General features: G+C 36.3%; 1 protein-coding gene across 1 annotated transcript in view; it reads right to left on the reverse strand.

Moving 5' to 3' along the window:
- The window catches only part of ZDHHC17 (zinc finger DHHC-type palmitoyltransferase 17), a 62,570-nt gene that overhangs the window by 13,254 nt on the left and 27,671 nt on the right, over nucleotides 1–21,645 (reverse strand). The window contains exons 6-10 of the mRNA XM_056516314.1: nucleotides 16,906–16,970; nucleotides 15,506–15,668; nucleotides 10,836–10,961; nucleotides 9,479–9,621; nucleotides 7,094–7,196 (exon numbers count right to left, since the gene is read on the reverse strand). Coding sequence (XP_056372289.1) covers nucleotides 7,094–7,196; nucleotides 9,479–9,621; nucleotides 10,836–10,961; nucleotides 15,506–15,668; nucleotides 16,906–16,970 — 600 coding nt within the window. The remainder of the gene's footprint in view (nucleotides 1–7,093; nucleotides 7,197–9,478; nucleotides 9,622–10,835; nucleotides 10,962–15,505; nucleotides 15,669–16,905; nucleotides 16,971–21,645) is intronic.

A 21,645-nucleotide genomic window follows, 5' to 3' on the forward strand; every position in this document is an offset into this window, starting at 1 on the left:
TCTCAAGTGTAAAACTGAATTTCCTCTTGAATATTCTCACTGATAATTCCAAAATAAAATTTAACTAAATTTAAATTTTACTAATGCCCTTAAGTCACTGTCTTCAGAATTAACAAAATTCAGCACTGCTGTAAGAAACTAGCTTCCATTGCTTGACCTTCAAAACATACTTTTAAGAATGGTCTGTTCCAAAAGGTATTTCTAAAGCATTTATCCTTCTAAAGGATGAATAACGATAGCTCAGTTTTGTAACTGTTCTCCCTTTTAATTAAATTAAATCCCATGAAATTTATCTTCTTAATAACTATTTCCTGTTTTCAGAATAAACATTTTGGAGCTCTATTTATAAGACAGACATTTGACTGCCTATGTCTTCAGTGGCTTGACATTCCTGTGATATCACAGGACGGGCTGTTTCTAGCCATAGAAGGAATTTTGCTGCAATGGCCACTGTTGTATGGCAATCATGTCCCAACAACACTTCTCTCCAAGAAAGGTAGTGTCTGGAACCTGGTCTTGTAATAAGGCAATACACATATTTTGCATCACTGGAAGTTATTTTTAACATACTAATGTGTAATACATAAAAAAACCACAGGATTTATTATTCTCTGAAGTGTTTATAAAATCACTTACCATAAAGGCAGAAAATAACCATTTGTTTTAAAATACATTTCCTGCATTCAATGTCTTGCCATGTAACATGCTAGTCTTACAGCACTTGACATTTCTTCAGAGAATTAAAACATTTTTAGCAGTGATGTGGAAAAACCAAATACTTGAGATGTTTCTTTTCCACAAGGAAAATTATTTATTCTCATAAATCTACAAAAGACTTGACAAAAATGACTAAAGATACTTGCTGTCAGCTGCCAGTTATAACTGCAAGAAGATGCCCTACTTGACAAACCTGTGGTGGCAGAAGCCTCTACGCATTTTTCAAACAAAAAGGACACTTAGTACTCAGGCAGAAAACACTACAAAAACACCCAAATTATGCTATATTTTGAGTAACTTAGATACATTCAAATCTAAATAGCTTGTGATGCAAAAGAACCCTGAAATGCAAACAAATACAAGTAGGCCTCTTTTTTGACTTCTGAAATGCTAAGGAAGTCTCATTGTTCATGTGAAGCATATCCCAAAACCAAAACAATTTTTGTTTTCATCTGTTGTGGCAAGGAATTGGCTGTGAATTTTTAATAAAAAAAATACTGGCAGGTTAAATTTAAATTTTAGTAATATATCTTACATAGTAGAAAGTTAGTATTAGCTCACTAAAGGCAATTATTCATTGCAGTAACAAAATGTTTCCTGCAAGTTTATAACAGAGGGGAAAAAACACCAGCTATACTATAACCTAAACACTCATGGTTCTATTTTATTCATTAGAGATGAAAAGCTCTTACTTCAAAATTTACACAATTCAACTTCTTCCTATTTTTTTCTAAAGCTACCTGCTGCCAAGAATAAGCTGGTGCAACTGAATTGCTTGGCTAGAGAGAGATTACATTTTCTTTAGAATACTAAAATAATCGCTGGGTTTTTTACACCAGTGGAAACTGGTTTTCCATTAAATGTACCTTAAAAGGTACAACTGGAACCAATTTTATGACCCATTTCCAAATACCATATGTCATGTCTAGACTTTTAGAGAAGATGTGAGAAAACACTAAGAGGGTTTTTATAACCTTAATGCTTTGGAATTCTCTACTAACTTAAATTTGGATACCCTGTAACAAAGCAGCTGTCCATTGTCTCAACTTACTCCTTCCCCCATTTTACTCCCTCAAATACAGAGAGAACATAAGAGAAGCCCCCCAGAGCCTATTTTCCCTGTCCTTTTATCATGGTGGTGTCTGATGAGTACAATGCTGACAGTGTAAATTGTGGCAGATAAGGGACTTCTGTGCTGCAGCTGGGAGACTACATGATAATTTAGAAGTTTTCTTCTCCAGGGTATTTCCAGTATGTGATGTAGATAAACAACTTCAGCTGTAGGAGTCATCTCACCCACTTGAAATCACTCGGTACACTTTCACAGACATCAAGAAAGAAAAAAAGCAGTATCAAGATACTTAAATTATGTAAAAGAAGCAGAGCCCATACAAGTAGCTGTTTCTTGTCACTGGCTATGAAGAATGTTTAAACTTCAATACAAATGCCCACCGTAGAGGTACCTAAAATCATGCCAAACTCCCCTCTGAAGTTTACTTTGAAAGAGATCTTAGCAACATCTCTCAAAACTCTTCATATGTAAGAAACCCTTGTAGTTTTGCAATAGCTTCAGAGTAGGGAATTGGTTCTCTAGAGAGTGTCTCATTTTGTGTTAACATCCTCATTTACAGCTACACAAGGAAAACGTACATTACTATATTATTAAGGGCTGCAAAATGCATAATATACCAGGCATTCACACCTCCTGCCTTGCCACTAATTTGGTCCTCTTTTATGCAGTTTCCCCAGTCTTCATTGAGAGAAACACCCAAGAAACACTTTCTACTTTTAGTCCTGAACAATATCCTTTAATTATTAGAACAAGTACAAGATGCTGAAAATTATTCAGGAATTGGAACGAAAAAGGTAATTTCACCAAAAAGAAAATTAAAACCAAATAAGCACCACACAACCCCTAAGTCAGGTACACATGGGATAAGTTAATTTTTCATGGTGAGCTGTAGTCTATTTAAAAGGCCCCAAATACATGCAGCTTCCTGCTATCAGGCATCATACAAGTCTGAAATCAAGCCAAAATGCACATTATGACCCACATGTGCCCTTTCACTAATCAGAAATCCTTTTCTCCTACACAGAAAAAATCTGCAGCTGTCAGTGTAAGCTGTCAGAGATCAAATACATGCTAATAAACCTGCCAATCCACATAATCACATCATCACAGAATGGGTCAGGCTGGAAGAGACCACAGTGGGTCATCTGGTCCAAGCTTCCTTCTGAAGCAGGGTCACACCAGAGCACACCACACAGGAGTGTGTCCAGACTTCTAGAATACCTCCAGTGAGGGGAGACTCCAGAACCTCCTGGGCAATCTTACAGTGCATGCTCACCCTCACAGTAAAGAAGCTCCTTTTCAGATTCAGCTGGAACTTCCTGTTTATCAATTTCTGCCCACTGCCTCTTGTCCTATTGCTTAGCACAATTAGGAAGAGCCTGGAAACATCCTCTGACACCCTCCCCTCAGATTCTTACACACATTGATGGAGTCCCCCTTCAGTCATCTCTTCTTGAATCTCAACAGGCTCAACTCCCTCCACCTTTCATTGTAAGAAAAATGCTCCAAATCCCCAATTTGTAACAGCTCTACGTCTGGAGCTAGGAGTCCAGGCAGGTAACAGCAGATAGTACATGAGAAGCCTCACTTGACCAGGCATTTATTAGATAAAATCAGTTTGTAATTAACTGAAACTCTGCAAAAGCCCTCCACCTCCATTTCTATTTGACATAAAAGTATCCCTTAGCTTGCAAATAAATTCAGTTATTCTATCTCTTCCACCCCAGAATTTTTTAATTTTTTTTTTTTTTTTCACTTCTGAAAAAGTATTTAGACATGGGAACAGAAGTTCTGGTTCCTGTAGAAACATGGCTGCTGACTTCTTTTTTTCTGCATGAAGGCTTTTTGCTCTTTTCCTGAAAGTAATTTTGGTAATAACATTTTCTTAACTGCTTAACTGTACCAATTAGCATGTTACAGTTTTTTTAATCCTATACAATTGTATCAGCTTTATGAAGGAATGAAAATCATTATGAATTCTCTTACACCTCTTTTTAAAATGATCCCTAATTGAAAAAGTGGGCAATGTTTATTTTCTTTAACCTAGACCCCATCAATTGGTGAAGTATATTTGAGATAAGATAAATCAATACAGTATTGGTCAATGATAAATTATTTTTAAAAATACAAATTGCCTTATATAATCTTAATCTCAGCATTCCAAATAGGATGCAATGGTCATAACAGCTTGCTTAATTAAAATTGCACAATGATTTGCACCAAATGGAAGCAGAAGAAACCAGAAAAAAAAGTTAATATTTCGGGTTACAGTAAACACTTGACATCTTAGAAAAAAAGAGCAGTGTAAGGACCTTTTGACATAACAAGCAGTATTTGTTCAGCTGGAACTGAAAAGACTGCATGAACAATCAAGATATAATCTTGGTAGGACATTTACAGGTCACAAGAGAATGTTCTACCTATAAATACCAATGAAAAAGAACGAAATGTGGAACTCTAGTCTCACATTATTAAAAGTGTAATTTTAAATAAGTTATTTTTCTTTTAAAAATAAAACTAAATTAAAACAGTGACTTAGCGTGTAGGATTTTTGAGGGCATTTTTATTCCTACTCTGCAAACACTAGAAAACTAGAACACACTAATGGAGCAAGACATAACTATCCTTTGTTACAGCAAAATATAGTTACAAGAATGTAGCAAAACTGTGGCAGGGAGGAATAGGACCATAAACTCATATACAGACTCAAAAATACACAGATTATATTCCTCATTCCCTGCAAGAACAGGATTTATACTTTATCAAATACACTAGACTCAGAAGCTGCTGAGAAAAATCCAATAGAATGGAAACATTTACAAAAAATTCAGTACATTTTCAATAGTGGCTTTTTGAAAGACACATCATTAAACATTAGAATTTGGAGATGTATTTTTCATGTAACCACACTGAAGTTCAAGAAAATGCACTACAAATCCTTGGTTTTCTTTTTCTTTATGACACATTGCATTAACTGCCCTTTTCTGTCCCATTAGGATTAACCTCACAAGATCATCTGATCATCTCCAAGATACCTTCAATATATATAAAAGAAAATTCTTACCAAACACCTAAGTATTCAAGTTGCACCTGAAGCCATTAAGATCTTTATGTTATTTATAATATAAAGTTCCAATAAGGCAATTCCTGGTAGTTGTTTAACATCAAAAATTCTCCTCCCCAAGTAAAAGACAGAATTTGTGCAAATTACCAGGATGGATTTTATGACTTGAACACTACAAAGTATAAAGTAGTACTCTAGTCTGCTGAAAGCAATCATATAAAGCTGTAAAAATACAGGAATTCTTTATCCAACCACAATGCTGTGCCTTATGCTACAAAAATAGAGGAGGCATGCAATTTCATTTTTGCAATAAAGCTTCAGGGCTATTTTCCAGAAGAATGAATTTGGAATCTTATTACAAAGACTTCCAATTAAAAATCACCAATTAAAGGAAGATGGCCTCAAGCACTTGGTCTCTAAAACTGCTTGTCAGAGAATTGTATCAGGTCTAATGAAAGTAATTAGTAACTGAAGGTCTTAGATGATTACTTCCATGCACAAAAAGACTTGCAAAGGTTGAGAGACACAACCTTGGGACAGAAGCAGGACAGTATTTTATTGACATTCTGAAGTCAGGTTTTATTAGGGTAATTAAAATTAGTGAAAATCTAAGATTATTCTATGGCAAAAAAGAAAAAAAAAATCCAAATTTCAAGCTATTTAATCAGAATAACTAACAGAAATAAAAATCTAAGCAAGTTGGTACAAATAGGGATGAAATATGAGCTTCAGGATAAAAACCTCACAATTTGCCAGCTTTATGGGACAGCTTAAGATACAAGCCACCATCAAGTTGTATTCATTGTGCAGCCATTTTAATGTGGTCAAAGACTTTAAATCAAAATTGGACACATTCTTAGATTAGGTCCAAACTGATGTTATATCAGCACAAGAAAGCATTTCACAGTACCTCAACATTTGCAACCCAAAACACATAACAGCATTGGCTAACACAAGCTTCTATTTCTAACTACTGTTTTTTAAAATCTTTCTCATATTCATTTTGTACTCACTTTTCTCATTCTACTGTTTCTACTAAACTTGAGTAAAAACATAAAAAATCAGGTCAGGCAGAAAGACCGATAGTAGGATCAGCATTTCTAAAAAACTATTTGAAGACATACTTACAAAATTATCCCTTTTTTTTTTTTTTTACTTAACAGCAACTAGATTTTAATTTTTAAGCTGTTGGGTTGTTTTTTTCTTTAAACATGCCATAAGAGTAATTTCCAGTTGCACAGGACTGCTATTCATAGCAGTATCTTTGCAAACACTGGCAGAACAAAAGCCAAAGGTAGCATGAAAGCAGCATCTCTTCTCTGTTCTCAAACCAAAAACACACAGCTGATTTAGTTAAGCTTGCAGAACACATCAAGAAGATGCCAAAACAAAAGCACTGCTACTATCCTATTTCATGGCAATTCCTTCCAGGATAAAAAGAAAACCATTTTCCAAAAAAGCCAAACCATTATCCCCATAAAATTCACTTCAATTATTTACAACTATAAGAACTGTACTAAACATCGAATTTCTGCTTTGTTTTCTTGCCTACTGAAACTAGGGTACCCAAGAAAGTTGTTTAAAAATTTGAATCTATTTCCTTGCTACAGAAAGCTAACATTCCCCACTGAATTCTGAATCAATTTCTACGTTCCTGAGTAAGGGAAATTCATATCTAGACAGATAATCAAAACCACAAAAATGTGGCAATATGCTGAGTCTCTATAATCTAGTATTGTTAATACACATATTTTCAAAATAACTGAAAATATAGTTAGCAAATGTATCTAAAGTTTGTATAAAATGGAATTTCCAAAATCTTTAGGAAGATCTAACTATGAAACCAATTCCACTGGAATTGATACAGACCATGAAGAGCCTACTACTCTTCAGAGTAATGTCTAAAAAATGCAGTCAATTACATTGTGTCACCTCACAGCCAGAGAATATTTTATGACATTGCTAACATTACCTCCACATAAGAAGTTGATAAAGCACAGGAAATCCTGCAGACTACTGTAAGTAGATTTTGAGAAAAATCTTCTACTTACCAAAGCACAGCAATAGCGTGCACATTTTTAAAGCAATAAAACAGTTACCATTAATATAGAAAGCAATGTTTAGTGGTGATTCCCTTTTAAAAAACTTTATTAGATTACTTACTGTTATATGCAGGATATAACTGTGTAAGTCCTCATAATATGAACACAAAAAAAATACTACTGTACATAAAAAAGGATATCATTCCAAAACCAGAAGAACCACGTCACATACATCCAGAATTTCGTTGCCAAATATATTCCAAGAGGCAGTGCACTGTGCATGGAGTGATCAAAGAATGACCTGTAATGTAGGAACAATGTCACATGGTAAGTTACAATTTTTAAAATGTAAATCCTGAACTACTGCTTCGGGAAAAAATTTCCTATTAAAATATGCACTATATGGGATATTACAAAATATGCCATAAATACATTTTCCTCACTTTTCTGTTCAGAGTTCATGAGAACTTCAACCTGCCAAGACAGGCAGAATGAGTAAATACTCATGCAAAACTACACTGTGAAAGCAGTCAGGAACCTGTGAGATTCTTAGCAACATGGACAATGGTTGCAAACTATATCAAGTTTAGAGATTCCACTGCTAAAGACATTTTGGAAACTCATACAATGAAAACTGCACGTTAAAATTACATCACTAAGAAAAAAGCTTAAGAGACCTTGGTGTTATCAGCCTATATACTTGAAATATTTCAGATTATTCAATATTTTGCTTCTGCTACAGTTGCCAATAAAACATTGAAAAAAAATCCAGACTAATTAATTTCCCATATACCACTACATTTGCCCAGTTCTAAGATAAAATGCTGCTTCATTAATATAAAAAAAATTAAGATGTCACAATTATTTTCACTTTCTCACACTTTTGCATTTCAAAGACTCTTCTGAATAAAGCTAAATACAGTGAGACAAACCAGGTGAATGACTAGGCTACTCCACATCCAAGAAACCTATGGAAAGTGACACTCTAAACAACTAACCTCCCTGAAATAAAATTTCTGCGTCATCTGCCTAAACATCCTGATATTGATCCATTTTGCTTTTTGTGCTGGTGGTTCCCACAGGGCTGCCACAGACAAATACGTGCAGGAAGTAGTTTCCATTTTACTTCTTTATTCCCTTACAGTATCTCTCTCTTCTCTAGTGGAAGTTCCTTAGGTCTTGGAGAAAACCCTGTAAGGAACATGAGCTCATTTGATGAATAATAAGCGAATATACATCTGGACACACAGTAGTTACTCTGCACTAACCTTTCTTTCAGTGACTTTTGTGCATTTTTGTGTGTGTGAAAGTAGGGAGGAAAACACAGCTAAGTAGATCAGCTAAAGTTGTGTAGGGAAAGAAAGCACTATTAGAATAACAGCACAATTTGAATTCAAACCTGGACTTTGTGAAAAACACTTCAAAAAGGATTTATACTAAATATTAAGCAGATAAGAGAAACAGATAACAGATAAGAGAAAATAAAAATGTTTATCTTGAACTCATATCATTTAGGCCAAAAAAATAAAACTTAACAAATCATAGATCTTGAGAGATTGGAAAAAAATCTTGTCCTTCCTTTCTGTAGGAGGCACAGTTGAGGATTTGCACTGGCAAATAGGTTTAATAGGTTTTTTCGTGGGAGGAGGCCAGCAAATTGCACAGTCTCGGAGGTGAAAAAAAGACTAAACCGATCATCACCAAGATCCTGCAAAAACCTGATAACTTTCCACTTCCCTCCTGGTCTACTAAGTTCACTAAAATCTTCTGAACTTGATTTAAGGAGCAGATATATTTTCCTCTTTATATAGAAAGAAAAGAGAAGTAAGTGGTTCTAAATATTCATGTCATCCCACCCCAGAAAATCAGAAAGCTCCTAAGCATGGGGATACAACAAGTTCTCCTATCTTGGCCACACATGATAATGAAAAGCCAAGGAGAGATGATGTAGATTCAGAAAATCCAGTGGAGCATGACTACATGTATATGTGTGTCGATGTATATTCGTAGGTTCCTTTACAGATATTTAAAGTAAACAAACTAAAAACTAAAGGTCTTTATGATTGGGTAACAAGATGTACAAAAGACACTATGAGAAAGCGGCCTTTTTCTTTAGTCACCTACTTCCACAACAACAAAAGCTACAAAATCTGATTATAACTTAATTTCTCTCTATAAATCTCTTCAGATGCCTTTGTGCATTTAAATTATTAAAAGAAAACAGTTTTAATAGTACACTTGCACATTGTCTTTTTTACTTTATAGTAACCTTTCCATTGCCTGCTTTCTGCAATATTCATGCTGATAACTCTTTGTAGACAGATATTCAGCACCCTCCTCTGGATAAGGACTGAATTTCTGTTCTGCTGTTAGCTTCTTTCAGCTCAGTGGTATTCACCAAAGGTAATTCCATGTTTCACAAGACAATAGAGCATTACAGGAGCTATAGCTGCACAAGATCTTTTGCAGAAATAAAGACCAATTCCAACAAACGGAAATTTAAGGTTATCTATTCAATAAAGATGCCAGCAAAATACTTCTTGCACGCACACTAAACAGACAGTCTCCCAGTAAAACACTTACTTGGAAAGAAACTGTACCATAGCCCAAACGCCACCATACATCAGCCCTTTAATGAGCCAAGAATCGATGTCTAGGTCTGCTATAAACCCAACCAGCCAAATTACTAGGAAAGGAGTTCCCAGCATCACCTTCTGACGGAATTCCTATATAGAAACATACACAAGTAAGTAACTCTACTTTCAGGAACAGACTGTATAATAAACAGGATAGTCACCAAAACTTAGATTTTCAGAAAGATTGACAGTGGGAAATAAATCTTCATAAATTTTTCTCATCTCCTGTCTTTACAAACCTCCAGTGAATTTGCAAGGAAAATAAACCTTCCTAAAATTGTATTACAAATCAGTAACTTTGCTTTAGAACTGTCTTCTAGAGACTTTGCTGCTAATCCAGAATCAAGGTAAAATTAGCTGTTTTTAAAGAATTCCTAAGTGTTTGAACTGCTGCACAGCACATAACAATGTCAGTAAGTTTTTATTACTCATACAACTGCAGTTTTAAGTCATCCTGAAGCATCTATGAACAAACATAGGATGTTTTTTGTCTTACACTGTGTGGATACAACTCCTGATGAGAGCACTGAACTCTTTCCAAATAACTAAAGCACAGTGACATGAAATGTACAAACCACTTCAAGTCAATAATCATTGCTAAAGTGCCACAGGGTGTAGCAGTACTTTGAGCACCTTGATGCAATATATCTTTAATTCAAAAAATTGTAACGAATCAGTGGTAGCAACACTTAATATCCAGCACTCTACCTGTTGATGGATACCAAGATGAAAACATTTACTCTTTTTAAACTATCAAACAATAGGAACAGTTCTTCATGCTAGAGCAGCATGTTAACCCTTACACCTTCATTTACAGCCTCTTCCTATCTGCAGTATTAAACAATACTCTGAAAAGCAAAACACCTCCACATTAGAGATTTATGTATTACTTTATATTGCTAAGACTGACTGCTTCTTTCATTCAACACAGTAACAATAAACAATACATAACTAGAAAGGAGATCAAAGCTTAAGATACCCAAAATGCTTCTTTCCTCAGCTAGCTGAGAGTCAGTTTTGGAACATCTCAGCTAGCCCCCACCATATGAGACCAAACGATACTTGTTTGTAGTTAGCACAAAAACTAAAAGCTAGTGATTGGAAGCTTAGGGTTTTATTTCCTCCTGCCCTAAATAAAACACCTTTTTTTTCTTTTGCAATTACTTTAGTCACAATAAAAAGACATTCATTAAAGCTGAAACGTGGGGAAGCCACAGTCCTGAACTTCTTTTAAACAAACACACAGTCCCTAAACCAAGAGCATCCATAAGATTGATTTATAAAAGTGTTATGCTACTACTTACCTTATCTGCTTTTAGTTTTCTCAGAAAGGAGGGACTATCATACCCCTTTGCCTGTCTTGCTTCTTGTAGATGATTGATCATCCAAACATTCTTCCTCTGTTTTGCAAGATCAAGTGGTGATTCTCCCTGTCAAGAGTATAAATGTGGGAAACATGCGATTTAAAAATAAAATGCATTTGGAGCACTTTTGAAACAGAAGATTGGCTGTTAAAGCCAACACATTTTAAATCAGTTTAACTACATTCTGGCATACTTTTTGCTCTGTACCTTACTTGACACCAAACATCATTCACTCCTTTTCGTTTTTCACTCTCTCATAACTATACAAATGTGGATAAGTCGCATATTAAGTGTATGATCCTGACAAGATATATGTCCTGACAGCAGTAATAGTTGCCTTTGGCAGAGAACAAACCTATGTTCCACTATTCTACACACAGTCTATCAGTCTGTAAATGAAAGACTGTGCTTCCCCTCAGCTATTGACAGGCAGCAGAAATCAAGCAAAGAATAAGAACTCGCGACCCACTGGATCATGGAAACTCTCCCAAGTCTAAAGCCTGACTTCTTAGATAATTCTCTGCCTTTTGGCAGACTGAAGTTTCTAATATCATGGAATGCTTCCAGGATTTTTTTTTTTCCCCAACAAGTCTTATGTTCTTAGGTTCATTTCAGCTATGAAAGTCCTAGGAAGAAAACACAAAATAACAAACTGAGTGCTCACGTCCAACTTATTTCACAACTCTGAGCCTGTGTTTCATGTATTTTGGATGCTAAGCCAGCAATGGCTCTTGTTTTTATTTCCATAATTTCAGAAAGGACTAACAGACGAAGCAAAAGAGAAACAGAGCGAAAGATACAGGGACCAAAGGCGCCTACCAAACTGATTTGATTTTATTGCTTTTTAAACATTTAGGAAGAGAGCTAAATGAAAAAGTTATTGATTTGGTCTAAAATTATAGAGGAGGCAAGAGACAACCAGTTGCAGGTACCTCCAGCTTCAGTTTTGCATTTGACTCTTCCTCTCTTCTACTGGAGTTAACTCCCCTCCTAAACAAATCATTCATGGAGGCTTGAAAAATGGCTGAATCCTCCATCGCTCGGCCCCCTCCTAAAAAAAAAGTGAGACAGGTACTAGAAACTGAAACTACCCAGAAAGGGCAATAATTACTACAGACAGAAGCGATTCCAAAGATTAAAAACTACAGTTAGCTACCTATATCCCACAGAAAGACAATGGGAACTGAGTACTTAACTGTCATCTCTGCCTTTGAAATCTTGCTCCAAATCTTTAGGAGAGTAAATAGCATAGAATAGATATTATGAGGTAAAGCTTTTTGCTGCTTTACAGGACCTTTCACACTTTCTGTGTGAGAAGTTTAACCAGCAAAATCAGTTAAAAAAGAATAACCTTATGACTTAACTTGGCTTCAAAGTTATTTAGCCAGATGTTTAAAAAAACAGATTAAATTAACTCCATTCTCAATAGAAATGCCTGAAATCAAACTTTACTGCCTGTTTCATCACAGGTTTAATAGCACCTTGAATTGCTAATATCTGGGAAATTCCAGAGATGCTGCTGTTTTAGTATCACCTTATATATCCAGACTGTAAAAATTACCTGTGGACAAGCAATCCCCTCTGGGAGTTGATCTCCCAAGTAAATCCTGAAGTTGTCTTGGGGTCCAGCTGAGCATCCCTTCCACTAGAGGGCCATGAGACACCTAGGAACTGCCTAGATAAAAAAATTGAGGGAGCTTTAACGAAGTCTTTGACTATGCTTCTCATCATCTGGCCATTTTAATATTGTCCTTGTCTTTACAGAAGTAGTGGATAGCTGACTTGCTTAAAAATTAAAAAAAATATATTGGGGAACTTAATCTAGAAATACATTTAAGATTGTCAGCAAGCAATAAGGCTTCAATAATATATATTTAAAGTATTTAGACAGAAAAAAAATCTGAAGAGTCATTATGATAGGGAACTGCACATGTAGACTTCCACAGACAAGCCTAAGATACACTGCATAATCAAGAAACTACATTTAAAGTTGAATAAATGATTCACTTACAGATTTTTTTAAAATTCTTTCAATAGACCGTAAGAGCTCTTTTAGGTCTCTATATCTTCCTACTAAAAAAAAAAAGAGTTTCTGCTCACTTCAATAAAATTTACAAGTTCTCTCCAAGTCCCCAGTGATAATCTGGCTCCCTGGGATATCCTCTCCTCATCTGCCCAATCTGTCTACTGGTGTGACAAGACAATTTCCTTAAGGAAAAAAAAGTCAACCAAACAAGGAAAATCACTCTACTTTCATTACTGAGAAGCAGCTTCCAACTCTAACATTAATCTAGTTCTCAAAAACGAAAAAAGAAGTATCTTACTACCAAAAGGAAAACATGAATTTCTTGTTACAGCACAATAGAAAGAGAGTAAAGTACAAAACAGGACTAACACACTGCTTGTATCGAGCTTTGCTCTACAATAGCAGTGCTATTGTTCAAATACTTCACAAACTGTCATGCAAAGCAAAGAACACCTTATTGAGATAGATGACCGGTTCCAATTTGTTTCAAGCCTAGGCAGAAAGCAGCACGTGCCTTTCTAATACAGACTGACTAGAGCTGATAACAAAGTCAAAGCTCACGTCCAATATTTCAGTCACTTCATCATCTGAAGAAGATGAACAGCTTTCAGCCAATGTATTTCTTTAATCTCAGCTGTCTTACCACCATTCTTGGTCAATTCCACGGGCTATCTGAAAAAAGGAGTTCACTCGATAGTGCTGTAGAATTCTGGAACTGACTGCATCAGAAAGAAGCCTTTCACAATTCCTTTTATTTATGAGGAAACATGAGCCAAACACTTAATTAGTTTTTGGCTCAAAGAAAAAACTTTTTTTGCTGAACAGCCAAAGGAGGGGCACCAAACTGAGTTTCTACTGACCTTTAATCAACCAAATTTTTGTATTTCCTATGTATTTACTACCACTTAAATCAGCATCTGTAATAAAGTCACTGGCTAGATGGCAAAACTGCCACTGCTTAAATAATTTTGATCCTCTGAAGATCCTAAAAACCTGGGAAAGCATGCAAGAAACCTAGACTTCACTGCAGAAGACAGGCAGTGGTCAGTAAAACCAGACACATCTTCTGGCATGACTGGAAAGATACCATGATCCAGCAGGTTCAAAAACCTGTTTTTCTACTGACTGCTGCTGTCTGTCAATAAAGAAGGAAAAACCACGAACTACTTCAGGCTAGCAGATAACTCTTCATATAGCCAAACACAGAAATTTTTGTTTCAATTTTGTAACAGTCCAGAAATGTAGGTAAGCTGATGACTTTAGAACCCTTGTCACATTCATCAGTCTGTCAAGACAAGCAAGGTACGACATACTGATCTTTTTCCATAAAAATACCTTAATTTTTTACCATAGGTATCAGAGGAAAATAGCTTTTCAACACAAGAAGTGAGACTAGAAGCATAATTCCTCCACCCAGATGACCTTACAAATCAGGAATAATTAATATATATTCACCTCAGTGCATGCAAGAGTCTAGATGATTTGTTTTAAACATGCATAAAAGTGATTTTTTTCTAATGAGTTTTCATTCATGATTATGAACATTTCTGATATTCTCAAGTGGATGTAGGAACTAAAAACCTGCCAGCAAAATTTGGCTGCCCCCTTAAAAAGGCCATTACATGCTTTTCAAGGAACCTGATGTGTACTTTTTTTTAACATATATACGTATATATATTTCTATCCCTTGCGGCCAAGCAAAATAGGCACTGGCTGTCTTAATCAGTAAGAAAAATGGCAAAAGGACAAATAAATTAAGTTACAACTCTGTTTCAAGCATAACCACTCTGCCTGTAACACTCTAAGTGGAAAATACAAATATGTGAAGAGAAACTGAGTAAGAGAATTCTTTTTCCAGAAGTGAATTCTTCTCTGACACCACAGATGAAACAGTTTGGGTAGCAAAATGCATCTAATTTGATTATACAGAGTATCTGGAAGTAATGGACAAAACCACATTGCAAAGAATTCCAAGGCTGGAGAAGCTCCAAGTCTATGGCAGAAATCCTAAGAGCTGTTTCGCTGGTCTAATATATACTGGAGATGGGCTCTGTTAGTACAGAATATAGATTCATTGTTAAGAAATTCTGGCAATCAGGCAATCATGCAAAAAAAGAGCCCATTTGCTTATTTTACTTCAGCTGGCATTTTCAGGCCTCCAATTTGCTTAGTGGCACTGGGAGATCAACCAGAGCATTTGTCAGCTCTCTGCATAGGACTGTCTCACATCTCACTCCAACAAACAGTCACCCCAGACTTTCACTACAAGATATTCAGTCAGGTTTCCAATTCGGCATCCAAATACACTGGTCTTCACACATGCAGTCTAATTGCACACCCCACTCCCTTATATTTACACATAATCATTGTCACACTATTTACTTGAGTATCTTTTATGACACAAATCTAGTGGTTATGCATCACTGTTAGGAGAAAATTGCCAAATGACACATTAGTGGCATTGCCTGTGCTCCATCTTCGCAATCCCATTACATCTACAATAATAACCTATTCTTGAGATTTATCACAGGCTCTGTCATTTCTGCCTCAAACCACTTACAATTAAAACAGACCAAACATTTACCTTAATATTTTGAGCATCAACATTAGCTCCAGCTTCTAACAGAAGACTAATAACTGTAGTGTTTCCTGCTAGAACAGCCCAGTGCAATGCTGTGTTTTTGTGATACTTGTCTCCCAGATTAACTGAAACGTTAAATGTAAGTAGTAATCGTGTTGGATCCACACTAGAAAAGAAAATTCTTGTTAGATCTACAGATAAACTCAAATACATCCCAACTTCTTGTTGATGCATTCAATTTCTACGAAGATCATTGATCAGGTACACTATGTAATAACAAAGGGACTTTTTTGCTGTCAATTATGAACGACTCAAAATTTCTTCCCACCATTCTGTTGACTTTAAAGGATCTCCCTAAGACAGCTCATTCTGTGGTATCAAGAAACATATTTGTTCTACAACTCTACTTTTGTGTTTACCAAAGCCTAACAGATTTGTAAAAATACACCCATGATTATATTCTTAAACAATGAAAGTTCAAAACACGTTTCCACTTCTCAACCCAGAAGATGAAAATAAAACAGAATGAGAATATTGATAATGGCAGGTATCAGTAAGAGCTAGCTTGTCTTCCTCCCAACAATCGATGAAGACAGGCCGTTCCAAACAGGAATCTAATTCAAACATTTGCTCTTTGGAGAAGTGTTATTTTTCATCAATTTTCTCCAATCATCACCACAGGAATGCACTTCTTCACAGTACCTTCTCCCTTGAAAAAGTCATTGTACTGGGTTTGGCTGAAATCAAGTTAATCTTCTCCAGGGTAGCTGCTAAGGTGCTATGTTTTGGATTTGAGACCAAAGCAGTATTGATAGGATAGGGATGTTTTAGCTATTGCTTACACAGGGTCAAGGCCTCTGCTGTTCCTCATGCTGCCCCACAGTGAGCAGGCTGGGGGTGCACAAGGAGCTGGGAGAGGACACAGCTGGGACAGCCGACCCCAACTGACCAAAGAGATAGCCAATACTGCACGAAGTATGCTCAGCAATAAAAGCTGGGGACGAGAAGTACAAACCAGACGACATTCAGAGTTACAGCATCTGGTTTGCCAAGTAACTGTTACAGGTGACAGAGCCTTGCTAACCTGGAAATGGCTGAACTTCTACCTATTGATGGCAAGTAACAAATTAATTCCTTATTTTGCTTCATCTATTCAATTGTCTTTATTGCAACGCATGAATTTACTCATTTTTACCCTCCAGATTCTCCTCCTCATCCCACCTGGCAGGATTGAGGAAGCAGCTGAGCTATCAATTCACAAAACCCTAAATGAAAAAAAAAAAAAAAAAAAAAGGCAATTGTGGAAAGAACAAGAAAAAAATCTTCCCAAAAACCCCCCAAACCAGTCACCACTCAGTGCCACTTGGTTAACACTAAGATAAAGTCGAAACTGCATGTATTACCTATGTGTTCTGTAAGCTGCCCACATTAAAGGTGTCATTCCATTTTGATCCATCATATCAACATCCTAAAACGAAAGAAAAGAAATTGGTGAGGTAAATAAGCATACTCAAGATCCAGCAGATGCAACATTTGCAATGAGAAGCAGTGTTCTAAGACTAATCATCTAAATTGGAAGAAAAACTGGCAAGCTTTAAGCACTCAAATAGTATTTAAAAAATTAAAACAAACATTAATGCCACCACTGCCAAAATATAACTGTTCCAATCTATCTTGGAAACTATGAAACAGTCATGCTGTGTAAGACCAGTAATTTCTAACTTACTATTAATCTGATATATATAGATATATATAGATACATGGTATATTATTGCATTAAAAAGGAGAAGAAAATTAAAATAATGCACCAATATTTGAAAGGATACCTGATAAATTACTATAAATACTACTGTCTGAATCCCGTATCCTACCAAATGCTAGTTGCATCTATTTTTCCATTTGCAAAGCAATTTTCCTTAGTTCACTGAGTTCCAAAGGTATTTATGGATCTGGAAATCCAGTTAATGGAAGCCAGAGAATTTTAAGGTTGAAAAAAAAGCCATTAATAAAAACAATCTGCTCAGAAATAAAACTGATCTACAATTGAGTGATGACTAAACCAATGGCTAAAAATAAGTTTAAAATTAAAAACGTTATTACATTTAACAGAAGGTAGCCACAGAATGACAAAAAGGCACCACTCAGACAATTCCTTTAGATCCATCTGAAAGGATTAAAAATATAAGCATTTTTTTCCTTTTTCCTGCCTAGGGAAGATGGTAACTCCTACATACCTCAAGGCAGATTAGACTCTCAAGCACATTCAGGGCAGGTTTCACAGACCAGTACTAACAAAATCACTGCAAATTAATGTAATGCAGAACATGAAGAGTTTTCCTTAGAGGCAACAGAGCTATGACATCACCTCCTATACCACTTTCCTCAGTTCTTACCATGAAAATTAGATTGTAAGTGCTTCAATACAGTCTTCTGTTAGAGAAACTCCTGCCAAAACCCCAGAAAGTGATTTCCATTACCCCCAGAACCTCATCTGCTCCACTAGTCTATGAATGCCCAGCATCCTGGTATCCCCTTTTATCCCAGAAAATCCAACTTAATTCCTCCAAACAATCACTTTTAAAACACCTCTAGCCTACAGATAACTTAATATTTCTAAGTTTTTTCTCTGTTGCCTAATTTTAAAAAAAATTTAAAACACAGTTGATGGAGGAGAACAGTTACTTTTACTTGCTTGTACTGTTGGTTCAGAAGAGTTAAAAGGTTTAAGATCAGGATCCAGCTCTGTTTATCCACAATACTAGTAGTATAGGTTAGACCCTTTAGAGCCTACTAGGACTATACAACTGCTGGCATTGCCTTTAATCTCCTGTGGTTGAAATCATGAAGGAAACTAGAAACACAGCCCAATCTCAAGTTCATTCATCCTTGAGAAGCATGACTGATTCACAGTTCATACTGTGTGAACAACACACTCGGAGGATTGTACAAATTACTGCAGTGTGAACAATCGCTCTTTCATCTTTAGATTTCTTCTTGAAAAGCACCTCTCTGTGACAGCAGGAACGTGTTTGGATATAAGTAGAACAATCCTTCAATGATTCCACCTGACAAATCCAAAGCAAGCTTTGCACACCAGGTGACACTCAGCTAAAACAAAAAACCCAAACCCATGAGCTCCAGAGTAGTCCCTGCACATAAATTACCTAGGCAGGCTACAGCTATTACTCATATTAAGCTACCATGTTGGCTGATGCAAATCCCTTTCCAAAGGAACTTTAATGAGAGGCAAAGCAGCTAAGACTGACTTGAACACTGTTGTACAGACATAAAGATGCAGCTGTGGATAACAGACACATGCCCTAACAAAGCTCTCATCAGAAATTCCTTGTTATTTCTCCACTCTCCAAAAGTGAGACATTTTAGAAAGGAAGTTCTGTTCCTGTTTTTTACCAATGAGAGGGCAGAGGCAAAAAAGTAAACCTTCAGCAGCTGATTCATATTAAGAGACTGTTCTTCCATTCTGGTATGTCCCAACAGGTACTTTAGCATTACTTTCTTGTTTAATTCTCAGTGACTGATTAGTGCTCTTGGAGGGGTGTGCCTGTGCTGTTAGGACATGATGCAAGCACTGCAAGAATCAAAGATTCCAACAATAAGTAATGCAATGATCAAAAATTGCACATACTGCTGCCCTCTGCATCTGGTTCAAGTATGAATTCTGTGGACCACAACTGGCAAAGTTTCCTCTTGTTTCTAAAGTACAGCAACTCTGGTTCTGAAAGAGAAAAAGCTTTGCACATGCAAAGATAACCAGACTTAATCCTAGGACACTAATACAAGATTGCACAAAGAAAGCACAAAGCTTTCAGAGACAAAAATACTGGGGAGAAAGAGCTTTCTGCATGAAAAGGAGTTGCAGCAACTCTTCTGCTGCTTAATACTACTTTCTGAAAGCAAGCCTTGACAAGGAAGAATTCTGAAGAACAGTCAGAGATCAGAGCAGCATTAGGCTTACCAGGACATTTAACAAGCAATCATCAAACCAGTACTGTGATACAATACAGCCTTTCCAAAGCACATAATGCATCAAGAGATCCCACTCAGAATTACATTAAATCATACAGAAAGAAACCAGGAGTTTGTCCCTCTTTAGAACTATTATGGCTTATTTCACAAAACACAGACCTTCATAGAAAAGACCCATCACATCCTTGTTCAGAATCCTATTATCCATAAGGAAAAGATCCCTTTCACATGAACTGTTGGCCAGGGAAAGGAAAAAAGGCTTTAAAAGCATTTAGTAAAGAAGATTTATCAGTAAGGCTGATGTATGTCTGACAATATTTCTTAATTTAGAAAAGACGTGCTAGTTACTGACTGGAAGCAGAGATTTTGTAAGATTCCCATAAAATGGAGCACAGACCAACAAGGAAGATGACACACAGAACGAAACCTACCTCATTCCTTCAAACAAAAGCTCTGTTCTGAATACCCTAGTCCATTAAACACACAGTCAGTCTTGAGAGTCATAAGAAAGAACACTACTGGACTTAAAAGTCTCTAAGTAATGTACTCTGAGTCAGCCTAGGAAATAAAACAGTTTTTTCAGTGTCTTAACACTGGCCTGAGCACAGTGGAGTGAAGGAACCTCAGTGGCAAGTGAAGTGACACTGCTTAGGAGCACTGCTCATGGATCACAGCACCAAGTAACCAAGGCTGCTGGCACCACTCTGGCATCTCCCAACCTAGATGCCACCTACTTCTAGGCCATAGCTTCGCAGGTGACCCTACAGAGCTCAAAACGCTAGTTCACATACAAAACTGCAACCCTGGGAATAAAAAATAAAGTACTTCAGGAGTAAGTGCTAGTTAAACCATGAAAGTGATAGTTGAACTATGAGTATGAAATAGTTAAACTATAATTTTAGAACTAGAATATTTCTTATATTATATTACAATATGAGTAACTTTATAGTCACTCATTATCTGTGATTAAGTTACACATGCACAGGATGAGGACACATTATTCAACCATTCATATACCACATCCATATCTTAACTTATTTCATGTGAATGTTTGTGTATGCAAGGTCCTGATATGCCTCTGGCATTTTAAGCAGCATAAGCACAATATCAAGCAGTCAAACTGTACACTGAATATTTTTAAGTGCCTTCAAATTCTTTTTCAATTTTTCTTTCTTGCATTTTTTTAATAAAGATCTTATCTAAGCTCGAACTGTGCTACAGACTCAGTTATTTGATTTCTGATTATATTTATATCTTGTACTTGTACCAGGCTTGATTTTGACCCAGGTAACCTACTGACACAAACAACATGTTCAAATTTTGATACAGCCAGCTATCAGCCTTTCAGAATTCAGTAAGAGGTGTGACTAAACAAAAAGCAACACCTATCAGCCACTGCTGCCTCTTGGCTGAGTAGTACTTGATGGCATTGAAGTGTTTTTCACTTCCAATCAAGGCCAGAGGGCATCTGACCAAGAGTTCCTCTCCTTCACCCCAATCTGGAAGCTGGAGGGCTGGACTCAAGCCTGAGATTGAAAATTTTACCATTGGCTGCTGCAGCCCAGAAGAAAGTGAAACAGCAACACTGAAGCTAAGTTCATGTAGGAGCAATTTCTTAATCCACCTGTCAGTCTTCTATTCAGTTATGAAAACTGGCTTTCTTGGACAACACTCATCCACAAAGGCATCAGGATCTGAACTAACATAGCACAACAGCCTACACTGACCCTTGACATTTATTTACCTGTCCTTTACCACACAGGTACTAGAATTAGGTTCAGAACAAGGGCTAGCCTATTCTTTGGATATAAGAGTATCTGGTCTCTGTAAAGACAAAGGAAAATAAGTAGCAGTATAAAGAGTAAGCCCACAGAAGCAAAAGTAGTTCAAGTTTCCAAATCCAAATCTCAGTACCACAAAGAAGGTGGGGAAAGAATTAAAGGGAAGAGATGAATGACCTCAGTACTAATTAAAAGAAAATTTAAAAATAGAATAATCTAACTCCCATAGCTTCTAGAGAAATGATGTAGTTTCTGTAGGAGAACTATAATTTTAAGAACTCTTATTATAATTCTATTGATATTACTAGATTTTAAACATACAGATCAATACATCATTTTTAAAGTTGAACTTTTGGAAGTGCTATGAAAAATTAC

Source organism: Oenanthe melanoleuca, chromosome 1A (assembly GCF_029582105.1).
Source record: "Oenanthe melanoleuca isolate GR-GAL-2019-014 chromosome 1A, OMel1.0, whole genome shotgun sequence".
Taxonomy (NCBI): domain Eukaryota; kingdom Metazoa; phylum Chordata; class Aves; order Passeriformes; family Muscicapidae; genus Oenanthe; species Oenanthe melanoleuca.